We start from the raw sequence: 26,844 nt of genomic DNA on the forward strand, positions 1-26,844 counted from the left end.
GTGTCCATCTAGAGATGGCCGAACCTGACACCGGACAGACATCTCGCTCTCATCCCCATATATGTGTCCATCTAGTGATGGCCGAACCTGACACCGGACAGACATCTCGCTCTCATCCCCCTATATGTGTCCATCTAGGGATGGCCGAACCTGACACCGGACAGACATCTCGCTCTCATCCCCATATATGTGTCCATCTAGAGACGGCCGAACCTGACACCGGACAGACATCTCGCTCTCATCCCCATATATGTGTCCATCTAGAGATGGCCGAACCTGACACCGGACAGACATCTCGCTCTCATCCCCCTATATGTGTCCATCTAGGGATGGCCGAACCTGACACCGGACAGACATCTCGCTCTCATCCCCCTATATGTGTCCATCTAGGGATGGCCGAACCTGACACCGGACAGACATCTCGCTCTCATCCCCCTATATGTGTCCATCTAGAGACGGCCGAACCTGACACCGGACAGACATCTCGCTCTCATCCCCCTATATGTGTCCATCTAGTGATGGCCGAACCTGACACCGGACAGACATCTCGCTCTCATCCCCATATATGTGTCCATCTAGAGATGGCCGAACCTGACACCGGACAGACATCTCGCTCTCATCCCCCTATATGTGTCCATCTAGAGACGGCCGAACCTGACACCGGACAGACATCTCGCTCTCATCCCCATATATGTGTCCATCTAGAGACGGCCGAACCTGACACCGGACAGACATCTCGCTCTCATCCCCATATATGTGTCCATCTAGAGACGGCCGAACCTGACACCGGACAGACATCTCGCTCTCGTCCCCCTATATGTGTCCATCTAGAGACGGCCGAACCTGACACCTGACAGACATCTCGCTCTCGTCCCCCTATATGTGTCCATCTAGAGACGGCCGAACCTGACACCGGACAGACATCTCGCTCTCATCCCCATATATGTGTCCATCTAGAGACGGCCGAACCTGACACCGGACAGACATCTCGCTCTCATCCCCATATATGTGTCCATCTAGAGATGGCCGAACCTGACACCGGACAGACATCTCGCTCTCATCCCCTATATGTGTCCATCTAGTGATGGCCGAACCTGACACCGGACAGACATCTCGCTCTCATCCCCATATATGTGTCCATCTAGAGATGGCCGAACCTGACACCGGACAGACATCTCGCTCTCATCCCCATATATGTGTCCATCTAGAGATGGCCGAACCTGACACCGGACAGACATCTTGCTCTTATCCCCATATATGTGTCCATCTAGAGACGGCCGAACCTGACACCGGACAGACATCTCGCTCTCATCCCCATATATGTGTCCATCTAGAGATGGCCGAACCTGACACCGGACAGACATCTCGCTCTCATCCCCATATATGTGTCCATCTAGAGATGGCCGAACCTGACACCGGACAGACATCTTGCTCTTATCCCCATATATGTGTCCATCTAGAGACGGCCGAACCTGACACCGGACAGACATCTCGCTCTCATCCCCATATATGTGTCCATCTAGAGACGGCCGAACCTGACACCGGACAGACATCTCGCTCTCATCCCCATATATGTGTCCATCTAGGGATGGCCGAACCTGACACCGGACAGACATCTCGCTCTCATCCCCCTATGTGTCCATCTAGTGAAGGCCGAACCTGACACCGGACAGACATCTCGCTCTCATCCCCATATATGTGTCCATCTAGGGATGGCCGAACCTGACACCGGACAGACATCTCGCTCTCATCCCCCTATAAGTGTCCATCTAGAGATGGCCGAACCTGACACCGGACAGACATCTCGCTCTCATCCCCCTATATGTGTCCATCTAGAGACGGCCGAACCTGACACCGGACAGACATCTCGCTCTCATCCCCATATATGTGTCCATCTAGAGACGGCCGAACCTGACACCGGACAGACATCTCGCTCTCATCCCCATATATGTGTCCATCTAGAGATGGCCGAACCTGACACCGGACAGACATCTCGCTCTCATCCCCCTATATGTGTCCATCTAGTGATGGCTGAACCTGACACCGGACAGACATCTCGCTCTCATCCCCCTATATGTGTCCATCTAGTGATGGCCGAACCTGACACCGGACAGACATCTCGCTCTCATCCCCATATATGTGTCCATCTAGAGACGGCCGAACCTGACACCGGACAGACATCTCGCTCTCATCCCCATATATGTGTCCATCTAGGGATGGCCGAACCTGACACCGGACAGACAGCTCGCTCTCATCCCCCTATAAGTGTCCATCTAGAGATGGCCGAACCTGACACCGGACAGACATCTCGCTCTCATCCCCATATAAGTGTCCATCTAGAGATGGCCGAACCTGACACCGGACAGACATCTCGCTCTCATCCCCATATATGTGTCCATCTAGAGATGGCCGAACCTGACACCGGACAGACATCTCGCTCTCATCCCCCTATAAGTGTCCATCTAGAGATGGCCGAACCTGACACCGGACAGACATCTCGCTCTCATCCCTCTATGTGTGTCCATCTAGGGATGGCCGAACCTGACACCGGACAGACAGTTTACTGGGTGCAGTAGCTGTGTTCTCTCTGCTGCAGATCTAGCAGAACTTGGAATGTTGAGCCATGTATAACCCCACCCCCACCCCTGATTGGCAGCTTTCTCTGTACACTATATAGCTGCCAATCAGTGCTGGGGGTGTGGCTTGACTAGTAGACACGAGACACCTAGTCCTGTAGGGATAATCTTCTGCAAATAAAACACTGATTGTATTACAACAACAAAACACAGACTAGCAAGGGCCATATCGCTGGAATCAGGGTCTCGACTCCAACGTCATGCTGTTCTTGGTTTACATAGAAAAAAACCTGCTGAGAGATTCTCTTTAGGGAAGAATCAGACGGTCATGGAACTCGAACGAGGATCGCAACGCAATGCTTGGACTGGCCGGCGGCTCTCCCTAGCTGAGTGTGACAGCTGCATAGAAATACATGCCATTGCACTCGGGTCAGGAGAGCCAACGGCCAGTCCGAGCTTTGGGTTGCGATTCTCGTTCGAGTTATATGGCCGTCTGATTCTTCCCTCAAGTGGTGTGATCCTGACGGGGCGTCGACTTGGGTTACGAGTCTCAGAAGAAGGATTCACAAATGAAATTGTAAAAAAACTTATGGCTCTTGGAAGAAGAGGAGAAAAAAAGCCAAAACCCAAAACTGCCGGCACAGTAGAGAGGGGGATAAGACTAACTCCTAGGGGGTTTGCAGGAAGTCATAGTGATGGCTTATCCTTAGGAGAGACCCCAGCGGGACCCCCCACTGGAGAGGAGAAGGAATCCAGTAAATGGGGCAGATCTGATCTGCAGGACAAGAGAGCATTAAAGGCCACACAGCGCCACGTCAGCGAGCCTCTCTATGGCTGATAACAGAGAACACCGGAATAATGATGGATGAAAAGGAAAAATAATAAAATAAGAGATTTCACCAGAACCTGCAGAGACAGAGGTTCCGTTTAATTGCATTATCTAAAAGTAAGTGGCGGAGGCAGCGGGGTGTTCGATAAGCTCACTTAGCGGGAGGATGGAACGAAGTGATGACATTCCACTGTGACCTCGAGGGTTAAGGATGCAATTTTCCATCTGGAGGAACCTGGCTCCGGCGCGCAGGCTGCCACCACCTGCTGTTCGGCGCTGGAGGATCTGAAGAATCAATCCGCTGACAATGAAATCGCCGCCGAAGCTGCTGTTCCAGTTCAGTCATTTCCTCGAACAAATCAGCTTATCTGTATGCGTGCAGGCGATGCCGCCGAGATTTCCATACTGTATCGTCAAGGTCCTGGTACTTCTCAACAAATCGCATTCTTGCGCTCGGCGCCCGCTCTCCTCGCTAATTTACATTAAAAAAATGTGCACTTTTACAAGACAAATGCATAAAAGGCAATTCCCTAATAGATGCATTAAAGGGGAGGTGGATAAAATGATTAAGGACTAATAGTGACTGAGGAGAAGGGGCAAAGACAAAGCGGACGGATCACGGTTTGGCCATGTGTGGGCTCCTTCTCATGGTCCCAGCGGTCAGAGCCGTTCTCATGATCAGCAGGATCTGAATGGTCACACATGTCCTTGTGATTAGTGGGGATCTCTGTGGTCAGATGCAGTTTCATGATCTGCGGGAGTCCAAGCAGTAGAGTTGGTGTGATGGAGGGGATTCCAACGGTCATACCCATTCTGGTGATCTCAGTAGTCAAACCCTTTGTCATGATAAGCGATGATCCCAGTAAGATCCGTTCCCCTGATCTCAGCAGTCAGAGCCGTTCTGGAGAACCGTGCGGGTCCCAGCAGTCAAAGCCGTTCTGGAGAACCGTGCAGGTCCCAGCAGTCAGAGCCGTTCTGGAGAACCATGCGGGTCCCAGCAGTCGGAGCCGTTCTGGAGAACTGTGTGAGTCACAGCAGTCAGAGCCGTTCTGCAGAACTGTGTGAGTCCCAGCAGTCAGAGCTGTTCTGGAGAACCGTGCGGGTCCCAGCAGTCAAAGCCGTTCTGGAGAACAGTGCGGGTCCCAGCAGTCAAAGCCGTTCTGGAGAACAGTGCGGGTCCCAGCAGTCGGAGCCATTCTAGAGAACCGGGTGGGTCCCAGCAGGCAGACCCCTTGTTAAGAACTGTGCGGGTCCCAGCAGGCAGACCCCTTGTGGAGATTTGTGCGGGTCCCAGCAGTCAGAGCTGTTCTGGAGAAATGTGCGGGTCCCAGCAGTCACAGCCGTTCTGGAGAACCATGCGGATCCCAGCAGTCAGAGCCGGTCTGGAGAACTGTGTGACTCAGAGCTGTTCTGAAGAACTGTGCGAGTCAGAGCCATTCTGGAGAACCGTGCGGGTCACAGCAGTTAGACTTCTGGAGAGTCATGGGGTCCCAGTAGTCAGACCTGTTCTGGTGAATATTGCGGGTTGCAGCATTCAGATCTGTTCTGGTGATCTGCAGGGTCCAAGGAGTCAGACCTGTTCTTGTAATTAATGGGTGTCAGTGGTCAGAGCCTTACTACCATTCCCTGGAGGCTCAGTAATCAAGACACATTCCCATGATCCATGGGGGACCCAGCCGTCAGACCCGATCTCGTGAACTGTGGGGTCCCAGCCGTCAGACCCGATCTCGTGAACTGTGGGGTCCCAGCAGTCAGACCCGATCTCGTGAACTGTGGGGTCCCAGCAGTCAGACCCAATCTCGTGAACTGTGGGGTCCCAGCAGTCAGACCCAATCTCGTGAACTGTGGGGTCCCAGCAGTCAGACCCAATCTCGTGAACTGTGGGGTCCCAGCAGTCAGACCCAATCTCGTGAACTGTGGGGTCCCAGCAGTCAGACCCAATCTCGTGAACTGTGGGGTCCCAGCAGTCAGACCCAATCTCGTGAACTGTGGGGTCCCAGCAGTCAGACCCAATCTCGTGAACTGTGGGGTCCCAGCAGTCAGACCCAATCTCGTGAACTGTGGGGTCCCAGCAGTCAGACCCAATCTCGTGAACTGTGGGGTCCCAGCCGTCAGACCCAATCTCGTGAACTGTGGGGTCCCAGCAGTCAGACCCAATCTCGTGAACTGTGGGGTCCCAGCAGTCAGACCCAATCTCGTGAACTGTGGGGTCCCAGCAGTCAGACCCAATCTCGTGAACTGTGGGGTCCCAGCAGTCAGACCCAATCTCGTGAACTGTGGGGTCCCAGCAGTCAGACCCAATCTCGTGAACTGTGGGGTCCCAGCAGTCAGACCCAATCTCGTGAACTGTGGGGTCCCAGCAGTCAGACCCAATCTCGTGAACTGTGGGGTCCCAGCAGTCAGACCCAATCTCGTGAACTGTGGGGTCCCAGCAGTCAGACCCAATCTCGTGAACTGTGGGGTCCCAGCAGTCAGACCCAATCTCGTGAACTGTGGGGTCCCAGCAGTCAGACCCAATCTCGTGAACTGTGGGGTCCCAGCAGTCAGACCCAATCTCGTGAACTGTGGGGTCCCAGCAGTCAGACCCAATCTCGTGACCCTCTTCGGTAACATTATTATTTTGAGGCTTCCAGTATAAGGTCACAAATCCCTTTGCCGCCTTTCTGCTACTTTAAAGGAAAAAGCCCAGGAAAGTATTAATGTCTGGAGCCGAGATATTTACACTTCTGATTTTATAGAGCTGTTTCTGAAGTTGTAAAAAAAACCAAACTTGTAAAAAAAAAATGGCAAAAAAAAGCCTCAATTTGGAAACAGCTGCTCCTCTCGCGCTGCACACAATATATGGAGTGCGTCTGTCTGTGCACAATTGGCTTCCACAAAGCTTTTCCCCTGGAGAGAGCACGAGTGAAAAGCTGCAGTTTTGCACATGCCTGCACAACGTCTGCCAAGCAATGGTCCTAATCGACACTGAAAACATTAGCTGACAATATAGAGACGCGCGGAGATCACTCAGGAGTGGGAAAGAATCACGTTACCCATAAACAAAGACGTTTCCGCCGAGAGCAAGAGAATTAACCCCCGAGATTCCCCGACCAGGGAAAAATAGACGGAGGCACATTTCTCCCTAATCCTCCAACTCAAGATGTTCCTCGTTACCAGCGTTAACCTTCAAAATGAGGCCACCCGGCTCCAACATGAAAAGATACTGGGGACACTATGGGAACCATTATCCTCCGATCACCATGGAAGCTGCACATTAACAGTAAAAGCAGAGCAGCGCCACCTAGTGGCCAAACTATACTGAAAAAGATTGGGGAAAATAGTTACATGGAAAAAAAGATGGCACTTAAAGTGTTTCATCTTCAGGAGCACCCTGCTCCCTGGGCTCCGGGTCGTCATGCTTGTAACAACTCTGACCAGTTGTATCGTCGTACCGCTAGCCAGAGCAGCGTGGCCTCTCTGACCAGAGCAGCGTGGCCTCTCTGACCAGAGCAGCGTGCCCTCTCTGACCAGAGCAGCGTGCCCTCTCTGACCAGAGCAGCGTGCCCTCTCTGACCAGAGCAGCGTGGCCTCTCTGACCAGAGCAGCGTGCCCTCTCTGACCAGAGCAGCGTGGCCTCACTGACCAGAGCAGCGTGGCCTCTCTGACCAGAGCAGCGTGGCCTCTCTGACCAGAGCAGCGTGGCCTCTCTGACCAGAGCAGCGTGCCCTCTCTGACCAGAGCAGCGTGCCCTCTCTGACCAGAGCAGCGTGCCCTCTCTGACCAGAGCAGCGTGCCCTCTCTGACCAGAGCAGCGTGCCCTCTCTGACCAGAGCAGCGTGCCCTCTCTGACCAGAGCAGCGTGCCCTCTCTGACCAGAGCAGCGTGCCCTCTCTGACCAGAGCAGCGTGCCCTCTCTGACCAGAGCAGCGTGCCCTCTCTGACCAGAGCAGCGTGCCCTCTCTGACCAGAGCAGCGTGCCCTCTCTGACCAGAGCAGCGTGCCCTCTCTGACCAGAGCAGCGTGCCCTCTCTGACCAGAGCAGCGTGCCCTCTCTGACCAGAGCAGCGTGCCCTCTCTGACCAGAGCAGCGTGCCCTCTCTGACCAGAGCAGCGTGCCCTCTCTGACCAGAGCAGCGTGCCCTCTCTGACCAGAGCAGCGTGCCCTCTCTGACCAGAGCAGCGTGCCCTCTCTGACCAGAGCAGCGTGCCCTCTCTGACCAGAGCAGCGTGCCCTCTCTGACCAGAGCAGCGTGCCCTCTCTGACCAGAGCAGCGTGCCCTCTCTGACCAGAGCAGCGTGCCCTCTCTGACCAGAGCAGCGTGCCCTCTCTGACCAGAGCAGCGTGCCCTCTCTGACCAGAGCAGCGTGCCCTCTCTGACCAGAGCAGCGTGCCCTCTCTGACCAGAGCAGCGTGCCCTCTCTGACCAGAGCAGCGTGCCCTCTCTGACCAGAGCAGCGTGCCCTCTCTGACCAGAGCAGCGTGCCCTCTCTGACCAGAGCAGCGTGCCCTCTCTGACCAGAGCAGCGTGCCCTCTCTGACCAGAGCAGCGTGCCCTCTCTGACCAGAGCAGCGTGCCCTCTCTGACCAGAGCAGCGTGCCCTCTCTGACCAGAGCAGCGTGCCCTCTCTGACCAGAGCAGCGTGCCCTCTCTGACCAGAGCAGCGTGCCCTCTCTGACCAGAGCAGCGTGGCCTCTCTGACCAGAGCAGCGTGGCCTCTCTGACCAGAGCAGCGTGGCCTCTCTGACCAGAGCAACGTGGCCTCTCTGACCAGAGCAGCGTGCCCTCTCTGACCAGAGCAGCCTGCCCTCTCTGACCAGAGCAGCCTGCCCTCTCTGACCAGAGCAGCCTGCCCTCTCTGACCAGAGCAGCGTGCCCTCTCTGACCAGAGCAGCGTGCCCTCTCTGACCATAGGCAGTGCCTGGTATTACACCTCAGGGGTATTCCCATCTGAGTATGCGGTGGCCTAGAGCTAGGATATCTCAGCAGTTAATGGTCCCAGAGAGTGTGACTTTTGGGACCTCCACTGATTCCAATAAGGGGGCTCCAGTGCTGCTGATCGGTGCCCCTCCAGCCATCTGGCTACACACAGACCTGGCTGATTTTACTGAAAAGAAGTAGGAGGATGCAGCGCTGCCATTCCTTCATTCTCTGGATTAGAGGGGGTTCTAGAAGTCAGACCCTAGGAATCCGCCAATTACAGAGTTAAGGAAACCCCTATAACTTCACTGTACGACAAGTCTAAAAATACAGTGTCTGCCCCCCCGCGGGAGACGGTGCGGAACTGTCTAGCAGCCCCCACTCCCCATTACTGATGGGACGCGGCTATAGTCTATAGATTAGAGCATTAGTTCCACCCGGTCCTAAATATCGCATGTTGCATGCTCGTGCAGAGCCCCCCTATCCTGAGACGCTGCGCTTCCCCCCGGCTGCTCCTTATGCTGGAAACGTTTCATATTTCATCTCTCTCCGGCGTCTTCTCACAAAACAAACCCGGCTCTAGCTCCTGTCACTGTGACAGCCAGGAAAGTTAGAGCAATCTGCCATGTGTGTCTCTGGGGGCCGCGCGCTCTGCACTCCCTGATCCGCGCTGCACTGGAGCTGGCGCGCTGCACAGATGGCTGGTGCCGATATTCCCAGTCAGGGTTTTATCACACACTCCCACTCCACGGGGAGACGGGGCCGAGGGGACGCCAAGCCTGGATCCAAGGTCAATTTCACACCTAATAGCTGGGGATGAATGAACATTGTACTGCAGTGGTCTGCGACTAATGGCCACCCAGCCGGTGAAGAACTACAACCCCCAACATGCTGGGCGTTGTACTTTCAGGACAGCTGGAAAGCCTCAAGTGGCAGCAGCTGCAAGGTAGGGAGTAAATCAGAAGCTCAGATATTCCGGCAAGCCACTTCAGGTCCAAGGCTTGTTGTGAAGAGTAATCCGTCTCTAGTATCAGTGACAGTGGGACGGATTACAGCCCCCCCACCATGGCTTCACAGAAAGTAGGGGCGGCTCCCCGTGGCTCCACAGAAAGTATGGGCGGCTCCCCGTGGCTCCACAGAAAGTAGGGGCGGCTCCCCGTGGCTCCACAGAAAGTAGGGGCGGCTCCCCGTGGCTCCACAGAAAGTAGGGGCAGCTCCCCGTGGCTCCACAGAAAGTAGGGGCAGCTCCCCGTGGCTCCATAGAAAGTAGGGGCAGCTCCCCGTGGCTCCACAGAATGTAGGGAGTGGTTCCATGTGGCTTCACAGAAAGTAGGGGGAGGCTCCACAGAATGTAGGGGGGAGGGCTGCTTCACAGAAAGTAGGCTGCAGCTCCCCAGAACGTAGGAGGCTGCTCCCTGTGGCTCCACAGAACGTAGGTTGTGGCTTCCCATTGCTTCACAGAAAGCAGGGGGGAGGGCTGCTCCACAGGAAGTAGGATGCAGAACGTAGGTTGCGGCTCGTCAACTCTTTTCTGCTCTCTTGCCTTTCAAACTTTATAACACTGAGGAGAATGCTCAGTTCAGGGAAGGCATACCAATGGACAGTACTATGCTTTTCTACTCTTAATGTTTTAAAGGACAGGTACGGTTTAATGTAAATTTCCTCCCCTAAATACCAATGTATTCTTTCAAGCTAAATCAATTCACAATTCTGTGCCTATTCATTTTTTTAAATTTAGATCTGTAGATCAGTTGGAATGATTTTTGTCTTTTTTTTTCTGATACAGAGCTCCAAACCTCCAGCCCAAAGATACATTTCAAAATATAAAATGGTGTGGTCCTGCTGCCCCCACTAGGGGGCGCTCCGTGGCCGGCTGCATATAGCTACACAACGATATCTGCACGGCACTAGATACGACAGATAAAGGCTGAGTGACTTACCTGACCTTCTGAATCCAGATACAATAGTCTGTGATATAGAGGTCGTTGAGGATGTACGCAGGGTCGTTCTCTTGAAATATGGCGTGGACGTCCAGCAAACATTTTAGGACAGCAGCTTTACCTAATAAATAAATAAAAACATACATCATAAAGAAATTGTATTAGGGTCTTATATATTTGAAAAATCTTACAACATTGTGTCATTATGAAGCAAGGTGCTATTGTCTTTCACAGTGGATACCAATACTAGTCCCACCGGCTCTGTCGACAGCACACTGGCTCCGTCGACAGGACACCGGCTCCGTCGACAGGACACCGGCTCCGTCGACAGGACACCGGCTCCGTCGACAGGACACCGGCTCCGTCGACAGCACTGTGTCCTCTACTGATGGACAGATAATCTATAAATGCCGGAGATGGAAATAACCCTTTAATTGCGCCCTTTAGCTGCTCCTGAGCTCGCCGCCACCGCCGCGTGTTCCTGGCTCCGTTACCGGCAGGAGATAAAAATAACAGAGATTGTTGTCTAAACTGAAATGTCTTTTTGGCATTCCTCCGTGCTCTCGCGTTTTCACACCCTGTCTCTTGGCAGGCGACGCGCTGGGCTAAAATGATATCCAGATTGTGTTAAATAAAACACACATTTTTCTCTCTAACACAAAACCCGCAACTTCCCCACTGAGATGCAAGGAGAAACCCGCAGGACGTTTTGTGGTTTCCTGCATCCAGGAACCAGAACTAAGTGGCGCTGCCCGGACGGAGCGATGGCAGCGGGTATCGATCTGCAAAGTGAACTGTTGGACAAAGCATACACCACCTGCTACTTTAGGTCGTATTATTATTATTATTTATTATTATAGCGCCATTTATTCCATGGCGCTTTGCATGTGAATAACACCATATCTGGACATTATATGACTTGTATCCTCCATTAGTCACCAGTTTTCCCTTTATCTTTAATTTTCAATTGTCGTTTCAAAGTTCAGAAGCAGCACCAGCACAGAGTACATTTTAGAGAAGTACTGAGCAGGGTAGACGTGAATCCAGCACTGAAGTGAGAAACACTAGGAAGCAGCAACATGAATGACATACAGCAGTACTGAACAGTGTGGCTATGAATCTGGCTCTGAAGTGAGATAAATACTAAACAGCAGCAACATGGATGACACACAGATCCTACCCTCTCCTAGTGTATCCTCACACATCCACTGCAAACTGTGAGCCCTCGCGGGCAGGGTCCTCCCTCCTTATGTACCTGTCTGCCTTGTTTTTTGCTCATGTTTAATGTATTTGTCTTTATTTGCCCCGTATTCACATGTAAAGCGCCGTGGAATAAATGGCGCTACAAAAATATATAATAATATAAGCAGAAAGGAAATGTGTAGCTCTTAATCCAGCACTGGGGTGAAACAAACAGTAGAAAGCATCAATAATGATGAGATTATACAGCAATACTGAACAGTGTAGATGTGACTCCAGCTCTGAAGAGAGATACATACTTACTAGAAAGCAACAACATTGATGACATTATACAGCAATACTGAACAGTGTAGATGTGAATTCAGCTCTGAAGTGATATACTTACTAGAAAGCAGCAACATTGATGACAATATACAGCAATACTGAACAGTGTAGATGTGAATTCAGCTCTGAAGTGACATACTTACTAGAAAGCAGCAACATTGATGACATTATACAGCAATACTGAACAGTGTAGAGGTGAATTCAGCTCTGAAGTGACATAAATACTTACTAGAAAGCAGCAACACTGATATTATACAGCAATACTGAACAGTGTTGCTGTGAATCCAGCTCTTAAGTAACACTTACTAGAAAGCACCAATAAGGGTTACATTACACAGCAGTACTAAACAGTGTAACTGTGAATCCAGCAAGTAGATAAACACATACCAGGAAGTAGCAGCACGTCTGTACCTCACTCTGATCCTGCCTTCCTGTCTATAAACTTCAATAGGCAGCAGTAATCTGATCCCGCCGAAGGATCTGAGATGGGAGTACACTGTACAGAGTGAAAGTATAACGGTAGGACAGATGATTTACTTTTGGATCAGTGTGGGTCCAACTAGTGGGACCACCACCAATCCTCAAGATGGAGGCACAGTCACAGCGACAATCCCGGGTGTAGCCCTCTACCCCCGGTCATCGGGGTCTTATGAGAGACAGCGCAGACATATTGATCTATAGTCTATGGCCAGATCCAATTTCTTACCCATTTGTAGCAGCGCGCAGGTGTCCTGTACAGCCTGGGTCACCAGGCAGAAGTTTCGATAAAGTGGATAGCATAAAACCCGTCTTCCGAATGACACCAGGACATCTGTGACCAACCGGTAATTCTGTGCGAAAGAAAAGAGATGTGATGTGCAATCAGAAACGTCCATCCTTCCACATACGCTGGCGAGTCAGAGGTGCCCACTGAAGGGGAGACCCTCATCTACTAGCCATAGTGAGGGCAGCTACAAAGAGTCACGTCAATGGTAAAGCTGCAATGCCGCACTTCTCCTGCGGGGGAGCTGCAGGGAGGTGACACATCTACAAATTACACCAAAGATTGCGGCTGATCGCGGGGCTGTCGTCCTCTCCGTCTGGCCTGACTCTTAATGGGCAACCGGGTTAACAGGGTGGGTTTCTACACAGTCCACTGGTAATATGGAATAAAAAAAAAAGGAGGCAGCAAACATCCCCTTTAATGGAGCCTGCGTCATACCCTGTACCTTCACCATCCAGGTCCTCCAGCGCTCGCAATCTTATTTCTCCCTTCCGAATGCGGTATTTATAGGAGACGCGTGTGCGGAGCTGATCTTTAAAGATGATTTATGAGACCGTTTCCCAGAAATTCAGCGCTGACAAAGGGATGTGGGGGAGGATGCATAATCCGGTGGCTGAGCATCGTGCGCGGCGGCGGCGTGCGCAGCGAGCCAGAGGTGACGGCGGAGTCTTTGGAGGAGGTAATTAGCCATTGGCGGCAGCGGCGGTGGAGGATTCTGCGTAAGGATGAGCTTGTGTTTATAAGACGTCGACATTTACCGCAGATTAAAAATTAAACCAGCGCTGGCCCTGCGGAGGCTCGGCATAAATATTTCACCAGTCAGTATGGAAAAAACGGCACCCCTTCACTGCCAGATGAGGATTTCGTACTCCGCCATCTCCCGTGGCTGATGAAGGGCGCATACATGGCCTCGTTCTCAGGACAGAAGGGGGCTGCTGCGTTTTGTAAATTAGCGTCAAAAATATTTTAATGCTTGGGTTAACCCCAACCTGCCTGGCTGCGCTATATCCGTAAATCTCATAGACGTGAATGCAGAAATCTGCAGACACGAGCGGCCACCTGCTTGACCGCTGCGCCCCTCGTTCAGCGCACATTTACCCCTTTCAATATTGTATTTGTCAGTTTCTTATTTAGATCTGGAAAGCTGGGTGGAAGTACAATATGGCCACTACTGATGCACCAGGGAGGGCGAGCACCCAGCTTTCCCATCCTCCAGAATGGAAAAACTGGAGACAGAGGAAGCATCCGCTGGGTCATCCATAGGACAAGCCATATTGACTTATCCATCCGAATAACCATGAGACCACCAGATAGAACTGCACCCCCCCACCCCTTCATTACCCGCGTACTGCGAGCATTAACCCCCGAGAGACTGGCCCGCCGCCGAATACTGAACATGTGTCTGTATAATCCACTGACATCCTCTGCAATTTGAGAAGTACCGTCCTGCCGTGCCCCGTAAGTGCTGCAACCCATCTGTGCCTCCTGAAGGCCTCTTCAATAAATGATCACAGCTGCTTATCCGTGCCAAGACGCGGCTCCCGGCGTCGAGCGATTTCTACCTTTATTCCAGAAACAAAGCGATAAAACTGAAACGCCGAACTCACACAGCTCAAAACAGAGACAAAACGTGGAGGAAAGCGCAACCGAGCCGCGCAAAGGGACGGTCATAGAGCACTACTACCCCCACCATCCACACGGCAAGGTGGAGCTTACTGAAGCCAGATCTATAAGCTCCCACTGACCTCAATGTAATATCTGTATGCAGTGAGCGCCCCCTAGTGGTGGCATCTGGTGGATAAAATGGCATTACGCTGGAGTCCCCGAATCAGCGTGTGATGGGAACGATGCGCAGGAAAAAGAGGGCTACCTCAGCGTCGATGCCCACTCATAGGGTGAACACTGATCTTGTCTATAGGACAGCTGGTAGTATCAGACAATGCACAGAGCGAAGGTAGAGCATGTGCACCTGTACTCCATTCATTGTCTATAGGACAGCTGGTAGTATCAGACAATGCACAGAGTGAAGGTAGAGCCCGTGCACCTGTGCTCCATTCATTGTCTATAGGACGGCCGGCAGTATCAGACAATGCACAGAGCGAAGGTAGAGCATGTGCACCTGTACTCCATTCATTGTCTATAGGACGGCCAGCAGTATCAGACAATGCACAGAGTGAAGGTAGAGCCCGTGCACCTGTGCTCCATTCATTGTCTATAGGACGGACGGCAGTATCAGACAATGCACACAGTGATGGTAGAGCATGTGCACCTGTGCTCCATTCATTGTCTATAGGACGGCCGGCAGTATCAGACAATGCGAAGGTAGAGCATGTGCACCTGTGCTCCATTCATTGTCTATAGGACGGACGGCAGTATCAGACAATGCAGAGTGACGGTAGAGCATGTGCACCTGTGCTCCATTCATTGTCTATAGGACAGCTGGTAGTATCAGACAATGCACAGAGTGAAGGTAGAGCCCGTGCACCTGTGCTCCATTCATTGTCTATAGGACGGCCGGCAGTATCAGACAATGCACAGAGCGAAGGTAGAGCATGTGCACCTGTACTCCATTCATTGTCTATAGGACGGCCAGCAGTATCAGACAATGCACAGAGTGAAGGTAGAGCCCGTGCACCTGTGCTCCATTCATTGTCTATAGGACGGACGGCAGTATCAGACAATGCACACAGTGATGGTAGAGCATGTGCACCTGTGCTCCATTCATTGTCTATAGGACGGCCGGCAGTATCAGACAATGCGAAGGTAGAGCATGTGCACCTGTGCTCCATTCATTGTCTATAGGACGGACGGCAGTATCAGACAATGCAGAGTGACGGTAGAGCATGTGCACCTGTGCTCCATTCATTGTCTATAGGACGGCCGGCAGTATCAGACAATGCACAGAGCGAAGGTAGAGCATGTGCACCTGTGCTCCATTCATTGTCTATAGGACAGCCGGCAGTATCAGACAATGCACAGAGTGAAGGTAGAGCCCGTGCACCTGAACTCCATTCATTGTCTATAGGATGGCTGGCAATATCAGACAATGCACAGAGTGACGGTAGAGCATGTGCACCTGCGCTCCATTCATTGTCTATAGGACGGACGGCAGTATCAGACAATGCACACAGTGATGGTAGAGCATGTGCACCTGTGCTCCATTTATTGTCTATAGGACGGCCAGCAGTATCAGACAATGCACAGAGCGAAGGTAGAGCATGTGCACCTGTGCTCCATTCATTGTCTATAGGACGGCAGGCAGTATCAGACAATGCACAGAGTGAAGGTAGAGCATGTGCACCTGTGCTCCATTCATTGTCTATAGGACGGCCGGCAGTATCAGACAATGCACGGAGCGAAGGTAGAGCATGTGCACCTGTGCTCCATTCATTGTCTATAGGACAGCCGGCAGTATCAGACAATGCACAGAGTGAAGGTAGAGCCCATGCACCTATGCTCCATTCATTGTCTATAGGACAGCCGGAAGTATCAGACAATGCACATAGTGATGGTAGAGCCCGTGCACCTGCGCTCCATTCATTGTCTATAGGACGGCCGGCAGTATTAGACAATGCACAGAGTGAAGGTAGAGCCCGTGCACCTACGCTCCATTCATTGTCTATAGGACGGCCGGCAGTATTAGATAAATGCACTGAGTGAAGACAGAGCATGTGCACCTGCGCTCCATTCACTGTCTATAGGACGGCCGGTAGAATCAGACATTGCACACAGTGATGGTAGAGCCCGTGCACCTGCGCTCCATTCATTGTCCATAGGACGGCCGGCAGTATCAGACAATGCACAGAGTGAAGGTAGAGCACGTGCACCTGCGCTCCATTCATTGTCCATAGGATGGCCGAAGTATCAGACAATGCACAGAGTGAAGGTAGAGCCCGTGCACCTGAACTCCATTCATTGTCTATAGGATGGCTGGCAATATCAGACAATGCACAGAGTGACGGTAGAGCATGTGCACCTGCGCTCCATTCATTAGCTATAGGACGGCTGGCAGTATCAGACAATGCACAGAGTGAAGGTAGAGCCCGTGCACCTATGCTCCATTCATTGTCTATAGGACGGCTGGCAGTATCAGACAATGCACAGAGTGACGGTAGAGCATGTGCACCTGCACTCCATTCATTGTCTATAGGACGGCCGCAGTATCAGACAATGCAGAGAGTGAAGGTAGAGCATGTGCACCTGAGCTCCATTCACTGTCTATAGGACGGCCGGCAGTATCAGACAATGCAGAGAGTAAAGCTAGAGCACGTGTGTCCCCCGTTCCACTCATTGTCTATAGGACGGCCGTCAGTATCAGACAATGCACAGAGTGAAGGTAGAGCACCTGCGCTCCATTCATTGTCTATAGGACAGCCGGCAGTACCAGACAATGCACAGAGTGAAGGTAGAGCATGTGCAACTGCGCTCCATTCATTGTCTATAGTACGGCCGGCAGTATCAGACAATGCACAGAGTGAAGGTAGAGCCCATGCACCTGCGCTCCATTCATTGTCTATAGGACGGCCGGAAGTATCAGACAATGCACAGTGAAGGTAGAGCACGTGCACCTGCGCTCCATTCATTGTCTATAGGATGGCCGGCAGAATCATACAATGCACAGTGAAGGTAGAGCACGTGCACCTGCGCTCCATTCATTGTCTATAGGACGGCCGGAAGAATCAGACAATGCACAGTGAAGGTAGAGCACGTGCACCTGCACTCCATTCATTGTCTATAGGACGGCCGGCAGTATCAGACAATGCACAGAGTGAAGGTAGAACCCGTGCACCTGCGCGACATTCAGGACGGGGCTCTGCAGAGGATCTAGAGCCCCATGGTACCAGGATCGTGGGGGGTCCAAGAGATCAGGAAGTGATCCTGTTATATCTAATCTTGGGAATAACCCTTTAAGAAAACGAACTACAATTGTTCTTGTGGGTAGAGCGCAGATTCTTTTTTTTCTCTTCTCTCTTTCTTCCTTTAGGAAAAGAAACAGAGTGGGGATTAAATAGAAATCTAATCTGTCCCAATCTACAATGTTCCCTTTTATTCCCAGGCACGGAGCATCAAAAGGAGACAGTGCGGCGTCCTGCGCGTTCTGCATGCGGTCGCACATTGGGGGATTCCTCTGGCGAGATTTCAAAGCACAATAAGGTCTATCACATACTGCGCGAGTGTCGCTCCGGGCACAGATAAGATCGCACTTTGATAATCCCTCACCAAAGAGATGGCGCGGCGCCAGAGAGCAGAGCTGCAAGACTGGCATCAGCAGCGGCGAGGAAATGCGAGAGTGATGGCGGATGTTACACATCACGTTATTACATCCCGCCGACATTTATTAGCGCTCTTAGTAGTAACGAGGGCCCCAGCACGTGCAACAAACCAGTCCGGGCCTGGGCAGGGGACACCTCTCTTTTCACTTCACTCTGAATGTCCTAACAATAGATATAAAAAATGTTCTAAAAGGATTTGCCCCAATTAATCTTAAAAAAAAAAAATGAAGCATCTTTGCAAATTGTCTTATAAATATTGTTTTGTGTACACAGCTCCTATGCAGAATAATGTGGTCCTATGGTTATAGTCAATGTAATCTGATCCTGCAGTTATGTTAGTCCTCCATACCTAGGAGTTTTTTTTCTGTCTGAGTGTGGTCTATTCTGTACTTTGAGAAAAGAGAGCGGATGGCAGGTAGGGGGTGCGACAGTTCGGCATAGCTTTATCCCCCCCCAACGCCCGCATGACCACCCCCTTGCGCCTGCCCACCTGGACAGCCCCTGAACCTGACGCAGCATTTTATCTTAATTAATGACGCAGCATTTTATCTTAATTAACCAGACGTCTATTTTCAGCAAGTAAGGAGGAACAGACTTATCCATATGTTAACTTTTGACTTTGAATTTATGCGTTTCTTTCTGTTGGTCAAGAAAACACAGAATTTTGTTCGTATAAGACTGTAATATTGACTTGTAAGTTGAAGTTCCTTGTAACATATTGTGTTGTTATCCTGGATGATAGAGGTGCAGGATAATTGAACAATGATGTTTGCTGATATGTTGATTACACATTGTCCAGGCCAGCTAGCTTGTTGACTTGCAAATAGAGGAGTAAAAACTATGCAAATAGATTAAATAATCAAACAATGTGAGTTGAACTTGTCACCATTCTTCCCCTGTGAATGCAGGCTTAAAGGACGTTTGCTATCTATAAAAAGAGGACATATGCCTCTGTAACATTATACAGATATACAGCCATGCAGACAAGAGATCCAAAGAACCAGAGACTCTTTACAAGACAGCAGCCAAGACATCAGGGCTTCAACACGAGGGACACAGATTTGACATTCTACAGGATGCCAGCTTAGGGGACTACGGCCCCAGCTGAAAGAATACAGATATGCTCCATTGATCATCTCTGAACCATGGATACGTTTGGGGTAGTCAGGATTTGAACCCACCGGTCACCTGAGCCCCATGGATACATTTGGAGAAAGCCAGGAATGGAACCAACCGGTCACCTGGCTTCATGGAGATGTTTGGAGAAGCCAGGATGTGACTCTCCGGTCATCTGGCCATACTGGTTGTGCGGTGGCCTCCAATGTTCCTGACCTGACACATAAACAGCGAGTCCTCCAATCGTGCAGAACCTCTGGTCGCAGGAGATCTGGGAACGCTGAGTTTTTGCATCAACAGTTTTTTTGCCGCCAACTAAAGCACAAAAATAAAACAAGCCAGACCTCGATGTGACGCGGACATGTTGATATTTCGGCAGCCGGCCGCGGAGGCAGCGCCGGTGGTCACACGTCTTTCCTATTGCCGAAACGCGATATTATTATTACTGGAAGCCTTTCAAGCGGCTCAGCCTCCGTATGCCAAGATTATACGCCTGTCACATATTCGCATTAACCCCTTCCATGCCCTTTTACAATGCGGTGGAAAATAAAAGGGATGGAACAGTATTAGAAATCAGAGGTTGCCTTCCTTTCCCAGTAACAGCGCCACACTGGTCAATGGGTGGTGTATGGTACTGCAGGTGCAAATCAATGGAATGGGATGCGCTGCATTACCAGATGTATCCTACAGACTGAATCTCAGCAGGCGGAAAGCGTCTAATATGGGGGGACCCGGGTCTGGAGTGTTCCTGGATTCCTAGGATTTGGGTAGATGATAAAGTCGGATGAATCCATAAAAATACATGGAGGGGGGCAGATGCAAATGACCACACTAGGGTGATGGCGATGGAGGCCAGGGTAGATTTTGGGGATTTTCCCCCCTTTTGGAGGGTGAAAACCTTTATACCGCATTAGGCGTGACGTTTGCACAATTGGTGTGAGACTCACCTCGAACCAGGAGAGGGTCCCGCTCAGCTTCCGTACGGTCCACGCAGACTCCACCTGTGTCACAGAAAGAGCAGAGACATAGAAGACGCTCATATCTGGTGAACAGGAAACTGCTTAAATAACAATTCCATGATTTAGAGTCTTACATCACCGTGAACTACACCAGTGGTTCCTGACTTTTTTCCATTTGCAGCCTGTATTCTGTAAGCAATATAATGTATGTACACAGTGACTGCACCAGCAGAACAGTGAGTGCAGCTCTGGGGTATAATACAGGATGTAACTCAGGATCAGTAATGTAATGTATGTACACAGTGACTGCACCAGCAGAATAGTGAGTGCAGCTCTGGGGTATAATACTGGAGGTAACTCGGGATCAGTAATGTAATGTATGTACACAGTGACTGCACCAGCAGAATAGTGAGTGCAGCTCTGGGGTATAATACAGGAGGTAACTCAGGATCAGTAATGTAATGTATGTACACAGTGACTGCACCAGCAGAATAGTGAGTACAGCTCTGGGGTATAATACTGGAGGTAACTCAGGATCAGTAATGTAATGTATGTACACAGTGACTGCACCAGCAGAATAGTGAGTGCAGCTCTGGAGTATAATACAGGAGGTAACTCAGGATCAGTAATGTAATGTATGTACACAGTGACTGCACCAGCAGAATAGTGAGTGCAGCTCTGGAGTATAATACAGGATGTAACTCAGGATCAGTAATGTAATGTATGTACACAGTGACTGCACCAGCAGAATAGTGAGTGCAGCTCTGGGGTATAATACAGGCTGTAACTCAGGATCAGTAATGTAATGTATGTAGACAGTGACTGCACCAGCAGAATAGTGAGTGCAGCTCTGGAGTATAATACAGGATGTAACTCAGGATCAGTAATGTAATGTATGTACACAGTGACTGCACCAGCAGAATAGTGAGAGCAGCTCTGGAGTAAAATACAGGATGTAACTCAGGATCAGTAATGTAATGTATGTACACAGTGACTGCACCAGCAGAATAGTGAGTGCAGCTCTGGAGTATAATACAGGATGTAGCTCAGGATCAGTAATGTAATGTAATGTATGTACACAGTGACTGCACCAGCAGAATAGTGAGTGCAGCTCTGGAGTATAATACAGGATGTAACTCAGGATCAGTAATGTAATGTATGTAGACAGTGACTGCACCAGCAGAATAGTGAATGCAGCTCTGGAGTATAATACAGGATGTAACTCAGGATCAGTAATGTAATGTATGTACACAGTGACTGCACCAGCAGAATAGTGAGTGCAGCTCTGGAGTATAATACAGGATGTAGCTCAGGATCAGTAATGTAATGTATGTAGACAGTGACTGCACCAGCAGAATAGTGAGTGCAGCTCTGGGGTATAATACAGGATGGAACTCCGGATCAGTAATGTAATGTATGTACACAGTGACTGCACCAGCAGAATAGTGAGCGCAGCTCTGCAGTATAATACAGGATGTAACTCAGGATCAGTAATGTAATGTATGTACACAGTGACTGCACCAGCAGAATAGTGAGTGCAGCTCTGGAGTGTAACATAGGGTAAGTAATGTAATGTATGTTTGCAGTGATTCCTCTTTTTCTGCAGAATATATGCAACTTTCATGGACTGATGGAGGAAACTATAGACTAAGCAAAATGTGCATTTCCTTCAACTTATCCTGCAGAAAACATCTTCTCTGCCGGCAGCCAGTACATGATGTACAGAGCCGATAGAAAACATCAATATACATTATACGCGACGCAGTTTTGCTGGGAGATATTTTCCGTTACGTGCCGCCGGGCAATTCAGAAGGCAGGCGGTGATGCCAGGATGGGCGGGGAACGCTCCTCGCTATCTGCTAAATCTACTGCAAAATACTTCTAACAGCAGCCTTCAGCCTTATCCTGTGAACGAGTGGGACTCATTTTTCACCTGTCAGATTATTCCTGGCTCGTTGTCTGCGTGCCTCGCCTGTCAGGAGAGGAGGCGTGAGGCTCACAATAGAAGACTATTACAGCAGAATCCTCTTGGCAGGAGTATTCTCCAGACAGAAGACTGAGCCAGAGAGAGAGGGAAGAAGAAAAAATAAAAATCCACTTACATTTCTCTCTCCTTCGGTAACGCGGACCTCATAGCAGTAAGCCAGGAGCAGATCGATCAGGCCCAGGTACGCGAGATGCTCGGCTTTCTTCTCCAGTAGATACGATTTGTTTGTGAATTTTCGCAGCCGCTCTTTCTCTTTTTCTGTAAATATTACTGGTAGTGGAGAAACAAAAACATTAGAAAAAAAAAAGTCCAGTCAATCAGCTGCCTCACGGCTGCTCCCGGGCACCGGCGCGCCTCGTGGCCTGCTCATGGGCATTGGCACGCCTCGAGACCTGCTCATGAGCACAGGCGTGCCTCGAGACTTGCTCATGGGCATTGGCGAACCTTGAGGCCTGCTCACGGGCAGCGGCGCGCCTTGTGATATGTTCACGGACACCGGCACGCCTCGAGGCCTGCTCACGGGCACCGGCGCGCCTCGAGGCCTGCTCATGGGCATTGGCGCGCCTCGAGGCCTGCTCACGGGCAGCGGCGCGCCTCGAGGCCTGCTCACGGGCACCGGCGCGCCTCGAGGCCTGCTCACGGGCACCGGCGCGCCTCGAGGCCTGCTCATGGGCATTGGCGCGCCTCGAGGCCTGCTCACGGGCAGCGGCACGCCTCGTGGCCTGCTCACGGGCATCAGCGCGCCTCGAGGCCTGTTATCACGTCAGCAGGATGTGCTAGAGCATCCAAGTGGCATGATTTTTGTCTGGAGGATTTTTTTCCTCCTCCGGCATTGGATTACCATCCATCATTTCCCGCAGATTAAGATTTGCTGAAATAAGATATTGGTTTTCTCCCTAGAAATTGAAGGGGGCGCATTGCTGTCTCCGGCCACCTCTACAGATGACATGCTTCTCCAATAATTACACCATCACGGCCATCTCCTGCCGGCTGTAATCAGTCATTCTTATCATGGAGCAGCTGTTCTCTGAGATCACTGTTCCTTGCAGTTTCCTGAGATCACGAATATGTCCTGAACACGACTGGAAGGAGATTATACTATTATGTCTTCCCATAAAGGGGTAGATGGTCTCACCTCTGGGGTCCTGGCTGTCCGGTGATGTGCCGCTGGCTTCTTTCGCTGCCTGCACCCACCACGGTTTATACTTCAGCAGGTGCTGAACGGCGTCATCCTCAAAGAGGTCCGCTCTGAAGAAGTAAGAGGAAATAGAGAACTACTTGTTACTGCTCAGAAACATAGAGTACTTGCACCCCATGCCCAAATCAAGAAAATCACTAATACAAACAAATGATTCAGTCTCGTTAAAATCTTTATTTCAACTCTTGCCAAAGAGTCTTAAAAGGCAATAGTGATGAGCGAACGTGTTGGGATAAAGTGTTATCTGAGCATGCTCGGGTGCTAACCGAGTGACTTTGACGTGCTCAAATAATATGTTCGAGTCCTGCAGGGGCAGAAGAGCTCAGTTTATCTGTGAGCGGTATACAGACCCATAGACTCCCTATTGTGCCCGCACACCACTGACCCACCAGGAAGGCCGTATATAGACTCACTATAAAGTCTATGGCTCAGGACATCACTCAATGATAATAAAGTGGCGGACATCGGCCTCTTACTTGGTGGGGACTCCAAGACCCCCGACATTGAAAACTACTAAAGAGGGGCCCGAGCAAATCAAAGCTATTTTAAAAGTTGAGCTAACTTTTATAAGGAACTTTCCAGACAATTCAGAAACACCATGTTGTGCCTCATGCAGGGGTGCGTGACACAGGGAAGCAGTTCTGGTGTCATCAGGCCCTGTACAAGGCGTCATAAGAAATATCAGGGCTAAATGTGACGTTTTTCTGAGCAGGAACATGGGCACCAATCCAAGCAGCAAGAAATAAAGAGTTAAAGAACATGGCGAGGCACTGAGGTGAATGGCGAATTGCTCCCGGTCCTGCGCCGGCCGCAGCTGCAGAGCCGCCAGCTCCGTTACTACCAGTCCTTTCCCAGGTGCAGACCTGCTTTCATTAGCCATGCCATCTGACACCGGGCCTTTTCTCAGATTTCTGCTGCCCGCCGCCGCTCCAGACAGCTATAAAAATGACTGACAGCGAGTCCTGGAATGAGAAACCGTCACAGGTCCGGAGAATCGATTCAGCAGGGATGGAGAAAGAAAAATAAAAAAAAAGGGCAGCGGATCGTGATTATTTGATTCCCGGAGAAGAGTTTCATTTCCATTTAAAAAACTTGAGACCGAATTAAAAACTGGGTGCGGAGATTTAGACCTCCTGACTGCAGAAACAGCGCCTCTATTACCCACAGGCTGCATCTGGTATTGCACTATTCAAATAAACAGGAAAGGGCTGCAATACCGGACTCGACCTATAGCCGAGGGTGGCGCTATTCTAGATGTATACACTCTGCATGGAGGTTGGAGCGATAGCCAGCGGTCTGAACCTCTGGACCTTGATCTAGAAGACCCATGTAAAGATATCATCAGAGTAATGCACAACCCCTTTAAGGGTGCCTTTGCACTGACCCTCTATTAAAGGGCCACTGACACTGTGGTTGAGATTAAAGGGAGTGTTTTGCCAGAGAGTGACATCACTAGAAAGGGTCAGTGCACCGTGCAGAAACATTTGCAAAATGGTGACGGACTCGAAGCAGTGCAATGTATTTTTTTCGCCCCATATTTCTGCCGCTGCATTTTGTGATGGCACCCAGGAGATCTTCACTGGTGGATATTGAGTTTGGGAACTGCTAGTTGAGCAATTCCATAATCATCAAGTCGTAGGAAAGTAGAAATTTCGGGGAGGTCACAGCTTGGCGATATGCATAAGACCCTATGTTGTGATTGGCGTTGGGGCACATTGCCTTTAAATCTCCCCTCCCCTTAATAGATAAGCATCATTGCAATAAAAATAGAAAAACAAGCGGTGGTAGGAGAGCGGCCAGCTGGCTCCGGCTGACGGATGAATGAGTGATGTCAGCGGCAACTGCAGAGAATTCCTCTGTTCATCAGGAGGATTAGCCTGAGCCGGGCGGCGGGCTCGTGCAGGACCGCGGAGCTGGGCCGGAGCCCAGGATGTGATAGATGGACGGCGGGATGGAGGAACACCAATTTAGGGGATAGGACGGAGTGCTGTAGCCATAGTGACATGGTGGAAGAGAGGACCAGGATCAGCTGAAAAGATGGGAGGCGAGGAGGAGGAGGACTGGGGCAGCGACTACAGCGCCGCACACAATGTGCAGGAGGGAAGACGAGCGCATACTGATACAAAAAAGAAGACGAGAACCGCAGGGAGAACAAGGGGATGAATAAGTGACCATGTACGAACAGAAAAGAAAAAATGAGCAGACACAAGGAGGAGGCAAAGAACCGCCGACTAACCGGGAAGGTGGACAAATAGGAGAATGAGAAAAGAAGAGTAAAGTAATGAAAAGAAGGGAACGAATAAATGAGGGAGACGGGAAAAGTCAGGAGAAAAAGGACAAGAAAAGAAAAAAGGAAGGAAAGAATGGAAAGAGGAAATTAACAAAAAACTGGCGGCAAGAGGGAGAGGTGGAGTAAACGAGGGCGGCGAGGCGGGAATGTGGGGTGGTGAGGAAACGAGGGCGGTGAGGCGGGAATGTGGGGTGGTAAGGAAACGAGGGCGGCGAGCGGTGGAGCAGACGAGGGCGGCGAGCGGTGGAGCAGACGAGGGCGGCGAGCGGTGGAGCAGACGAGGGCGGCGAGCGGTGGAGCAGGCGAGGGCGGCGAGCGGTGGAGCAGGCGAGGGCGGCGAGCGGTGGAGCAGGCGAGGGCGGCGAGCGGTGGAGCAGGCGAGGGCGGCGAGCGGTGGAGCAGGCGAGGGCGGCGAGCGGTGGAGCAGGCGAGGGCGGCGAGCGGTGGAGCAGGCGAGGGCGGCGAGCGGTGGAGCAGGCGAGGGCGGCGAGCGGTGGAGCAGGCGAGGGCGGCGAGCGGTGGAGCAGGCGAGGGCGGCGAGCGGTGGAGCAGGCGAGGGCGGCGAGCGGTGGAGCAGGCGAGGGCGGCGAGCGGTGGAGCAGGCGAGGGCGGCGAGCGGTGGAGCAGGCGAGGGCGGCGAGCGGTGGAGCAGGCGAGGGCGGCGAGCGGTGGAGCAGACGAGGGCGGCGAGCGGTGGAGCAGACGAGGGCGGCGAGCGGTGGAGCAGACGAGGGCGGCGAGCGGTGGAGCAGACGAGGGCGGCGAGCGGTGGAGCAGACGAGGGCGGCGAGCGGTGGAGCAGACGAGGGCGGCGAGCGGTGGAGCAGACGAGGGCGGCGAGCGGTGGAGCAGACGAGGGCGGCGAGCGGTGGAGCAGACGAGGGCGGCGAGCGGTGGAGCAGACGAGGGCGGCGAGCGGTGGAACAGACGAGGGCGGCGAGCGGTGGAACAGACGAGGGCGGCGAGCGGTGGAACAGACGAGGGCGGCGAGCGGTGGAACAGACGAGGGCGGCGAGCGGTGGAGCAAACGAGGGCGGCGAGCGGTGGAGCAAACTAGGGCGGCGAGCGGTGGAGCAAAAGAGGGCGGGAGCGGTGGATCAAACGAGGGAGGCTAGAGGTGGAGCAAACGAGGGAGGCGAGAGGTGGAGCAAACGAGCAGGCAAGAGGTGGAGTAAATGAGGGTGGCGAGCTGTGCAGCAAACGAGCGGGTGAGAGGTGGTGCAAACGAGTGGGTGAGCCGTGGAGCAAGCGTGGGAGGTGGAGCAAACGAGCGGACGAGCCGTGGAGCAAGCGATGGTGGGGAGCCTTGGAGCAAACGAGCGGGCGAGAGGTGGAGCAAACGAGCGGGCGAGAGGTGGAGCAAACGAGCGGGCGAGAGGTGGAGCAAACGAGCGGGCGAGAGGTGGAGCAAACGAGCGGGCGAGAGGTGGAGCAAACGAGCGGGCGAGAGGTGGAGCAAACGAGCGGGCGAGAGGTGGAGCAAACGAG

At 51.7% G+C, this 26,844-nt stretch overlaps 1 protein-coding gene across 2 annotated transcripts in view; it reads right to left on the reverse strand.

Moving 5' to 3' along the window:
- SHQ1 (SHQ1, H/ACA ribonucleoprotein assembly factor) overlaps nt 1-26,844 on the reverse strand; it is a 75,023-nt gene that overhangs the window by 20,533 nt on the left and 27,646 nt on the right. For both annotated transcript variants that reach the window (XM_077276238.1, XM_077276236.1), the window contains exons 7-11: nt 23,004-23,116; nt 21,984-22,138; nt 19,870-19,923; nt 12,477-12,600; nt 10,247-10,367 (exon numbers count right to left, since the gene is read on the reverse strand). In XM_077276238.1, the coding sequence (XP_077132353.1) occupies nt 10,247-10,367; nt 12,477-12,600; nt 19,870-19,923; nt 21,984-22,138; nt 23,004-23,116 (567 nt within the window). The remainder of the gene's footprint in view (nt 1-10,246; nt 10,368-12,476; nt 12,601-19,869; nt 19,924-21,983; nt 22,139-23,003; nt 23,117-26,844) is intronic.

Source organism: Ranitomeya variabilis, chromosome 8 (genome assembly GCF_051348905.1).
Source record: "Ranitomeya variabilis isolate aRanVar5 chromosome 8, aRanVar5.hap1, whole genome shotgun sequence".
Lineage (NCBI taxonomy): Eukaryota > Metazoa > Chordata > Amphibia > Anura > Dendrobatidae > Ranitomeya > Ranitomeya variabilis.